Source organism: Spinacia oleracea, chromosome 4 (assembly GCF_020520425.1).
Source record: "Spinacia oleracea cultivar Varoflay chromosome 4, BTI_SOV_V1, whole genome shotgun sequence".
NCBI lineage: Eukaryota > Viridiplantae > Streptophyta > Magnoliopsida > Caryophyllales > Amaranthaceae > Spinacia > Spinacia oleracea.
The window spans coordinates 105,057,700-105,067,071 of NC_079490.1; the positions used below are offsets into that span (position 1 = coordinate 105,057,700).

Consider the following 9,372-nt stretch of genomic DNA (forward strand, 5'->3'; position numbering starts at 1 on the left):
TTATACCACCCCCCCTTATCTAATAGTAAGATTTATCATATAAGTACCCGCAATTTTTTAATCCTTGAAATTAAACTTATCATCAAACTCACCTATTTATATTCCTTCAAGGAAAACAAGAACAATATTACACTCACACAAGAGTTTGTCATGGATTTTAAAGCCAAGGGAGTTGACATAACAAAAAAGTGGAAGGTAATGACTTTTTTGTTTACATTTTGTTCCACTAAGTCACTTTTACTTACAAACTCTACATTCTCAGTTCTTGATGCTAGTCAACACAGAAGGCCTATGGAGGGTCTACATTATGAAGTGCAAGAACACGACCAAACCTTATTTCAGCGTGTATAGTCCGGAGGGAGACCTTGAAAAAATGAACGCAAAAGAGGTTCTTAAAGACGTGGCATGGATAGTCGAATGTTTGGTAAGCCCTACTATTAGTTCATGGTTATCTTAGTATCCATTCATTTAGTAGCACCGCTAAATCTGTATGCCCAAACCTTGTAGGATGAATACTTGAACACATTGTTTAAGGAGGCAGTAGGGCACCCAATGCTCTAGGAGAGGAAACATTTTTGGGTACTTAAGCGCTTGTTGCGTCGAACCATTCGACGGCGTAAAGAAGATGGTGGTATACTTTGTATGTTGTGTCTATTAAACTTTGCGGTCAACGCAGATCAGCTTGTTGATGTAAGAATTTATTTCCTTGACTAGTTAGACTCTACTAATTGAAATAATGCATATCCTTAAATGGCTTCCTAACATAGTACTACTCATTTGCAATTGCAGATAAAGGAGTATCCTCGTATTCATCGGAAGGTTCGGGAATTCGTGGCTTGACATCTACTTACACATGCCTCCAATGAACTCAATATCACAGAAGTGTTGGAAACTCTGAAGGAGAAGTGACCGCTGCCTCAAGGAGTCTGGGTTTCAAACGTTGTTGTGAAATGTGGCATTTGAAATTATGTTTTGGATTAAAATACAATTTGTGTGGGTATTGTAACTTTGGTAGCAACATTACCTTCCGTTCTTCTTCTTTGAAGTCTAGGTAGTGTCGCTAGCAGTGTATTTCAAATACCCGTTATTAATTCTATGAATTGAATATTCTGCGTTGCGTAATGTTACTAGTTAATTATGAATAGAATACTGTGAACTATCTAATGTAATTTTTTTTGACCTTCGCAATCTACCTTTACTTATAAAAAATATGATAATCTTTGGAGAATTAGACATGAAAAAAAGTAGTATGTACATAGCATAATAAGTAGATACATAATAAATGTTATTAAAAGGGTGGGGGTGGGGGGGATAGGCCGGAGATATATTGAGGGAATTAGAGTGAAAACGATATTTTTTATACATAAATAATAAATAAAAAAAATGCGAGACATATATTTTATATATAGCATAATAAATAAAATAAAATGTTGACCGCATTAGAGTGAAAAAAATATTCATTAGAGAAAACAATTTTATACATGCATAATAAATAAATAAAATGATAACAATTGGAGAATTAAAAGTTCAAATAAAAATTAAAGGTGGGTTTGGGGGGAGGAGGAATAGACTAACAAGCGTACTAGACTAGTTAAGCAAGAATCGAACATGTAACCAAGAGGTTTGCATATGTTCAGAGTAACCATTGTGACGTGAGGCCGAATCCATTGACAATTCATAACGTATAATGCATATATGGGTTAATAACAAATATACATTACATAAAATTACATACTAAACTTAATAAAAGTCAGACATATCCAGTTAACTTGTGATGTATAAACAGGTTAGGTACATATACAAACTATATAAAAGTTCATACTAATCATTTACAGTCGGGCTAATGTGTTTCTTTCGTTAACAACCCTGTCGCAAACCAGATCTGAACCCTAACCTAGAAATTTGACATGGAAACGAAAACATCGAAGCTCCGAAACTTCTTAATTCAACAACCGTTTTAAAAATTTCTTTTACCATAAACCTTAATAAAGTCGAACCCTCAGTTAGGCGATTCTAAATCGACCACAAAAGGATGACGTTTCTAAATCCACCCCAGAAGGACGGCGAAACTAATCGACCCCAGAAAGACGGCGATTCTAAACTCCGTTACACAAAATCGATTATGACTCACGTGATGATGATCGGAATTTCGTCTAATATCTCGAATCGTCTTTTCTAATATGATCAGAATTAATTTGAAAACCTAATTTGCAAATTAATCGTCATTTACTCTCTCCTGATTAATTTCCCCTAAAAAATAATTTGCTAACAACAAATTCTAATTAATAAAAATATAAAGGTAAAAGAAAATTAAATAAGATTTGAATTTCAAATTCAATATCAACTTGTCATATTGAAATTTCAATCACATGGGGCGTTGCTGATGTGGCAACAACCAATGGGAGCCTAAGGTACATTACTATTTGATACCCTGAGGGTACATGAAGTAGCTTCCGATTAAAAAGTGTAAAATGTATAAGAAGTAATCATCTATTACTTTATACTAAAACAGACACCAGGAGTGACACATATCATTTCCTGGTGTAATTTTTTCCCGCCAAAAGCCTATTTCCTAAAATATATCTATTTTTTTTTAATTTATTTAGTTTTTATCAGTTTTTATAAATGGTTTATGTATGGAAACAAAATATTGGCTTACTAAATATGACAATAATAAACACCACATAATAACTTGCTCAAAATTATATTGAAATATTTTTTTCAAATCGGTATATCAATAATAGAAAATATATTTAGTCAATATTTTGATCAAATTAGCATATTGTGCATAAATATGTAATACGTAAAAGGACAAAAATTTCATATCAGATTATTAAATATGAATATGTTCAAGATTTATTAATTATGCGTTAGTTTTAGGAGGAAAAATATTTTATAAGAAATATGGTCAAACAATAATTTTAAAATATCCGTGCATGCACGGGATATAATCTAGTGATTTATTAAAAAGTGAGATAAGTGTATGAAAAAGTGAGCAAAATATAATAAAAATTAGAAACAACATAACAAAATAAGAGAACGCTATTTTTAAAAACAACACGTATTTAGGAACGGAGGAGTACCTATTGGATACTATAGCCAATGTGGTATTTAGGCAAGAGTTCCTCCGACTCAGAAGTTTACTCATAAATTCAGTAATTACCTTATAAATTCAGTAATTACAACTTTCCATTATCGGAATCATCAGAACAAAAACGAAAATTTTGACTAATCTTACGCCGCCGTAGATCTTTCATGAACGGCGGCGGAAGACCACGGTGGAAGAACAAAAAAGCGTCAGGACGTTCAATCTTCATTTCCTCTCTCCTCATTCTCTTCCTCGTCTTCTTCATCTTCTACAAAGAGATCTCCACCTTCATCCTTCCACTCTCCACACAATCTCTCTCCTCCGAATTCTCACAATGCGAAGTAAAAACCGTCGAAAAGTTCCTCTGGTACGCCCCGCACAGCGGTTTCAGCAATCAGCTCTCCGAGTTCAAAACCGCCATTTTAATGGCGGCAATTCTTAATCGGACGTTAATTGTTCCTCCAGTTCTGGATCACCATGCCGTCGCGCTTGGTAGTTGCCCTAAGTTTAGGGTTTTGGAACCTAAGCAGCTTAGATTTGAGGTTTGGGATCACGCCATTGATTTGCTTAAGGAAGGAAGGTTAGTCGCCGCTTTTTTCACTCTCTACCCCAGCTTAATTTGTTTTGCAAGTTTGTCAGATTTGAATGCGACATATTGCTTTAGTTTAAAGTTTTCGAATGATTTGGTTGAGTTTTGTCTGATTTAGAAATTGATCGGTTATTTGACCAATGAGATAATTTGAATTCAGTGACTGTGGTACCGAAGGGTTTTAGATTTTCATGACTTGTTCAGTATTTGTCAATTAAATATGGCAGAATGGATGATATTTTAGTGATCTCTGTAGTGATAAATCTGCAGACTAAGTTGACATCTGCAGTTAATTTATGAACCACTACCATTGACTCGCTTTTCGGAGGCTCAAGTGTAAATAAACCCACTCCAGTCTTGTTGTATTGAAAAGTTGAGTCTATGAAAATGCAGCTACCTCAAAGTGTATAAAACAAATGACTGCCAGTCTTTTCACTTGTGAATTGTATGACATAATAATTTGATGCTGGAATAATTCATTTTGCCATAATTCATGGTTTAGAGCAACTGCAGTGCTCAAAAAGCTTTGTTAATAAGAGGATCACACTTTTTGCATCTACCAACTTTTTCTGGTTTCAAGAATGAGCCACGAAGTATAAACTTATACGGAGTAGTATCACAATACTAAAAATTTGGCCTATGCTGCCTGTGTGCCCATGACCTCCATAATGCATATTTTGTTATTCTCGAAGGAGTTACTCCACTCTGTGCCAAGATGCCAATCAAACTTTGGAATTTTAAATGTAGACTTGTTATGCGGGTTGTAGTTTTCTATGTTGAAAGTTGCATTGAAGTTTAAACTGGGATCTGTGCTGTATGGCAGTGTTCAAATCAATCATTGCTGTTATTATTTTTATTCTCTAGTCTATATTCTCATTTGAGAAGCAGAAACTGAATTTCCCGGGTTCTTCTGTAAGCACTGAGTTGTATTCTTCTTCTCTAATGTTTTCTAGGACTTTTCTTAGTTATCTAGGCTTTAGATATAATTATTATGTTATTGTCAAACCATTATTCCCACTTAGTTTATTGTAATTCCAAAATATTTCTTTATGAGGGGCATGAATGAATGAAATTCACACTCTTCACCGATTGTTGCCTTTGCATTATTGCTAGTATTTTGTTATAGACCTTTATAAATTTTGTGCCGTCAATCACTCTAAAGCACTGTCTGATGTGGACAAAAAGAGTGTCCACCATGGACCAATAACTGAGTGACACGTGTCAAGATCAATAGACACGTGTCTTATTTCTTGTTAACCTTTGACGTGGCAAAGCAACCTGTCCTTATGACATGAAGAAGCCATCATATGCCTTGGTTTTAGGGTAAAAGCTGATAAATCACTTTTCCCTAAAAGCTATAAATATAAACCCTCATACGGTCATATCTCATTACGGGGGTAAGAAAAATCTCTTCATTAATCACAATTACTCTCTCTCTTTTTCTCTCTACCTTCTCTCTCTAAATACAAATTACTTACTTAAGCATCGGAGGAAGTTTTCCGAGAGGAAATCCCTTGTTTTGCAGGATTCCGGCGAGCATAAAGGATAAGTCCGGGAATGGTATATCGGAGACCTCCACATCATCAACACAAGGAAAAACCCCACAATACTGTCCATTTCCGATGGAGCCAAAAATCATTTCTGATGGCGCCAAAGATTCATTTGTTCTTTTGGTTTTGGGACGTAATGGACTAAATCAAAATGACTCTTAAAACCTATTCGCTTCCTTTCCATGAATTAGAAGATCGTCGTCCCGTTATCGCTTTTGGGTCAATTGGAAACAACCTCCATGCAATTGCAGGGGTAAGGTTGCGTACGTCCGACCCCCCTTACCTCCGCTTGTTGCGGGAGCCTCTTTGAGGCAATGGGGTAATGAAAATGATAGCGAATCACTCTAAAGCACCCAAAATTCATTAAATTCTAGTAAAACGTGTATTTTGATCGTCGTCCCCTGATCAACCATCGACCCTTGCGCTTGTTGCCAATAGGCAAGAGTGCGCTTTTTGAATCGAACACTCTTTTGTGCCCCTATGAGCCCCCAAACTCCCCGTTTCGCACAAGGCTTGCGCCCTTGCTGCCGGATAATAAGAGAGCGCCACAAGATCCGGTGTCAAAACACTCGGGCCGTGACTTTTGCGTGTGTTTGGATAGCAAGAATGAAAGGAAAGGAATGGGAGGGAAAGAGGAGGAAGGGGAGGGGAAAGAAAGGGAGGGGGAAGATGAGCTCTATGCTAAGTTTAAAAAGGCGCAAGGCGCACAAAGGCGCACAAGGGCCATGGAGCCTAGGCGCAAGGCTCAGGCGCGCGCCTTTTGGATACATGGCACACATTACTTTCTAATAAACCTTAAAATTCGGTATAGAAAAAAATTAACACAATTTATACTCAAAACAACATATTTCTATTGGAGTGCCATATTTTCTTGCCGGTTCATAAACATTGCGTGATCTTGTCGATGGAGTGCCAAAATTAGAACATTCTATGGTAATTACAAGCTGGAAATATGAAAATTAACTCATATTATGCTACTTCCACTACCCAAAAAGCTAAGATTGTAGAGATATGACTGTTGATAGGTCACATGGGGTGTGTTTATATCATTTAAAATGAAAAAAAAATGTAAATAAAAGATCCACGTTATCTTATTGCGCCTGAAGACTGAAGGCGCACAAGGCGCTGCGCCTTGCGCCTTACCTAAGACGCACAAAGGCGCACGAAGGCGCGCGCCTGATTGACATCAGTGAGCCTCGAAAGCTCAAGGCGCCAAAGGCTGAGCCTAGGTGAGCCTTGCGCCTAGTCGCGCCTTGGGCGCGCTTTTTTAAACTAAGGCTCTATGTTCCCTCCAAATCTCTCCAATTTTGAAAGGATGATGTTTATTAAAGAGGGAGGGAAAATGGATTTCTCCCTCTCCCTCTCCCTCTCCCTCTCCCTCCCCTTCCGTCCTCCAACCTTCTATCCAAATAATGGAGGTTGTTCCCCTTCCCTTCCCTTTTTTCCATTTCCTTTTATCCAAACAAAGTGTTGGTGTATGTTAGAGACACTAGGACACATCTTAGTGGAATTCTTATGTGTTGTCATCTAGTCTTCTTCACGGAGTGTGTACGTATTAATTGATCGAGTCCCTTTTCTGAATTAACTACATCGTATAAGCTTAGATTCTTTAGCTGCCCGCATAAAAATGATATGTTTCGCATGTTTTGATTTGAACAATTGTTTCAATTTTTGGCTGGCTCTGATATTTCGTGAACAAATTATACTGTCAATAGGGATCAATTGCTTGCAGCTAGTGAAAAATTGGGATTTATCTGCCCCGTATTAATTGGAAAGAAACCGGACTTCATTCCTAACTTTGTATTTGTTCCTGCTTCAGAATAATTAACCATTCTTGTTATCTTTATAGATCATATCTACTTTTCTCCTGAACACCTGTCATTGTGTTTGCAGGTATGTCTCCATGGCAGAGATCATCGATCTTTCTTCAATATCAACTGTTGTTCAAACAATAGATTTCCGACATTTTGTCTCGTTGTGGTGCGGTGTGAGCTTAAATTCTCTTTGCTCATATGACCCAAATATCCAGATACCATTGCTGAACAATCTGAGAAAATGTGGGTCTTTTGTATCTGGATTTCGTGGTAATGTGGGTAAGTGTTTGTATGCTCTTGATGTAGATTGCAGAACTACAGTCTGGACCTATCAAGAGAATGATTCAGATGGGGGCTTGGATTCCTTTCAGCCTAATGAACAACTCAAAACAAAAAAGAAAATGTCATATGTTAGGCATAGACGAGATGTGTATAAAAATCTTGGGCCTAGTTCTGAAGCTCATTTGTCCACTGTGCTAGCATTTGGAAGTTTATTCTCTGCCCCATATAGAGGCTCACAGCTCTACGTCGACATTAAAGAATCTCCAAAAGATCATCAAATGCAAACCTTGCTTCGTAAGATTGAATTTATGCCATTTGTTCCAGACATCATAAACGCAGGGAAGGAGTTTGCCCAGAAGAATATTGGAGCACCGTTTCTTTGTGCACAACTAAGGTTGTTAGATGGGCAATTCAAGAATCATTGGAAGACAACCTTTTCAGTGCTTAAGCAAAAGGTTGAAGCATTACAACAGAAGGGCTCTCACCCTATTAATCTTTTTGTGATGACTGATCTTCCCAGAAGTAACTGGAGCGGCTGCTACCTGGGAGACTTGGCCAGCAACGTAAAGTCATTCAAACTTCATGTTTTGAGTGAAAGAGAGGAAGTAGTGAAAAGAACTGCAGCTAAGGTTACAGCTGCTTTTGATGGAATTAAGCGTACTCATTGCTCTCGTCAATCACTTGATGTTCTTCTTTTTGTAGAGGAGACTATTTGTAGCTGTGCTTCTTTGGGATTCGTAGGGACAGCTGGGTCTACAATCGCAGAAAACATAGAGCTGATGAGAAAGAACAAAGTCTGTTTAAGAGATGATGAGATTGAAGTGTGACTCCATAAAATATAGAGTGATCGTGAATTGTTGGTTATTTCATGAATCTTCTCATGGCCTGTCAAATTGATTTCCTGTCTAATGGGATTCTGGAACTCTAGTCTCGGTGACCAACGGAATGCTGCTCAGCCTGCATCTATCTTTGCTGGATTCCTGGAAATAAAACACGACGAGCTGCTGATAAAATCATGAAGCCTAGTGATTGCTGCAATAGTCGCTGTTATTGTTATTGGCTGTCTTCCTGCTACATTCTTTTGCAAGCCTGATCTGTTACAACTCAAAGGTATGCGTGCAATTAAACTCTGTCAGTAACAATAAAGATTTACAATATCATATAATTATTACAGCGTACAAATAAATTGAAAGTCTTTTAAGTTAATTTCAGGATTTCCTTACCATTCCCCCTCATCGATAAGGAGATTCATCTTACCTTCTAAAAGAGAAATGGTTAATTCTCATAGATGTCCGCTTAGCTTTCTTACGATCTTGTAGTTGTTCTTGACTTGGTTCTATATGAACGTATGTAATAATAGAGTATCATATTGGCCTGTTTGGTTCGGAGCTTTTTAGAGTAAAAAAATAGTTTTTCGATGCTAATTAGCTCGTTGATTATTCCAATTTTAGGCGTTTGGTTACAAGTTTGAAAGAGCCGCTCTTTTAGAAAAAGCTCATTTAAGGAGTGGAAGAACTTTTTAGCTTATTACTCCCTCCGTCCCAAGTTAGTCTTTTACACTTATCATGACACAAAGTTTTAAGAGATAAGTTGTTTGGTTATAAAGTATTAGTCTTATATGCGCGCGATGCGTGCGTGACTTTAACGTGAGTTTATTATAAAATTCATGTTTACAAAATTTATCTAAAGAAAATGGGTTATTATCTCATGAATCAAACATCTAAATAGTGAAACAATGCAACACTCAAACCCTTACATGAAGAAAAATCTAAATTATAGTATCGATGTACAAAATTTAAACATATAAAATAATGTGCTTCACTTTTTATTTTACTCGCAATATATTGCCTAACCATGTAATTTTTCGTCAAATTGAATTGTGCACTATAAGAATGTTTTGGATTAAAATATTCAATTGGTGAAGGTAACACCCACAAATTTTTTTTGGTTCCAAAGGTTTAGAATTTTTTTTCCATGAGTCGCTTACATCTATTAGTCTACATAAACGTAAACAATATCACTTTTAATATAAACCTCAATATGAGCTAA

General features: G+C 36.7%; 1 protein-coding gene across 1 annotated transcript; it reads left to right on the forward strand.

The window, feature by feature from the left end:
* The first annotated feature begins 3,146 nt into the window (after positions 1-3,146).
* Positions 3,147-8,747, forward strand: LOC110788738 (O-fucosyltransferase 30). The gene is made up of 2 exons (XM_021993381.2): positions 3,147-3,668; positions 7,121-8,747. Exons 1-2 carry the CDS (start codon positions 3,256-3,258, stop codon positions 8,148-8,150), a joined length of 1,443 nt encoding a protein of 480 aa, XP_021849073.1. The 5' UTR covers positions 3,147-3,255; the 3' UTR covers positions 8,151-8,747.
* Positions 8,748-9,372: the final 625 nt, after the last annotated feature.

Bases quoted from the DNA above. Each gene is read 5' to 3' on its own strand.
- LOC110788738 (XM_021993381.2), top strand. From the start codon at position 3,256: ATGAACGGCGGCGGAAGACCACGGTGGAAGAACAAAAAAGCGTCAGGA. The intron at 3,669-7,120 runs GTTAGTCGCCGC...TTGTGTTTGCAG, and splicing joins GATTTGCTTAAGGAAGGAAG to GTATGTCTCCATGGCAGAGA.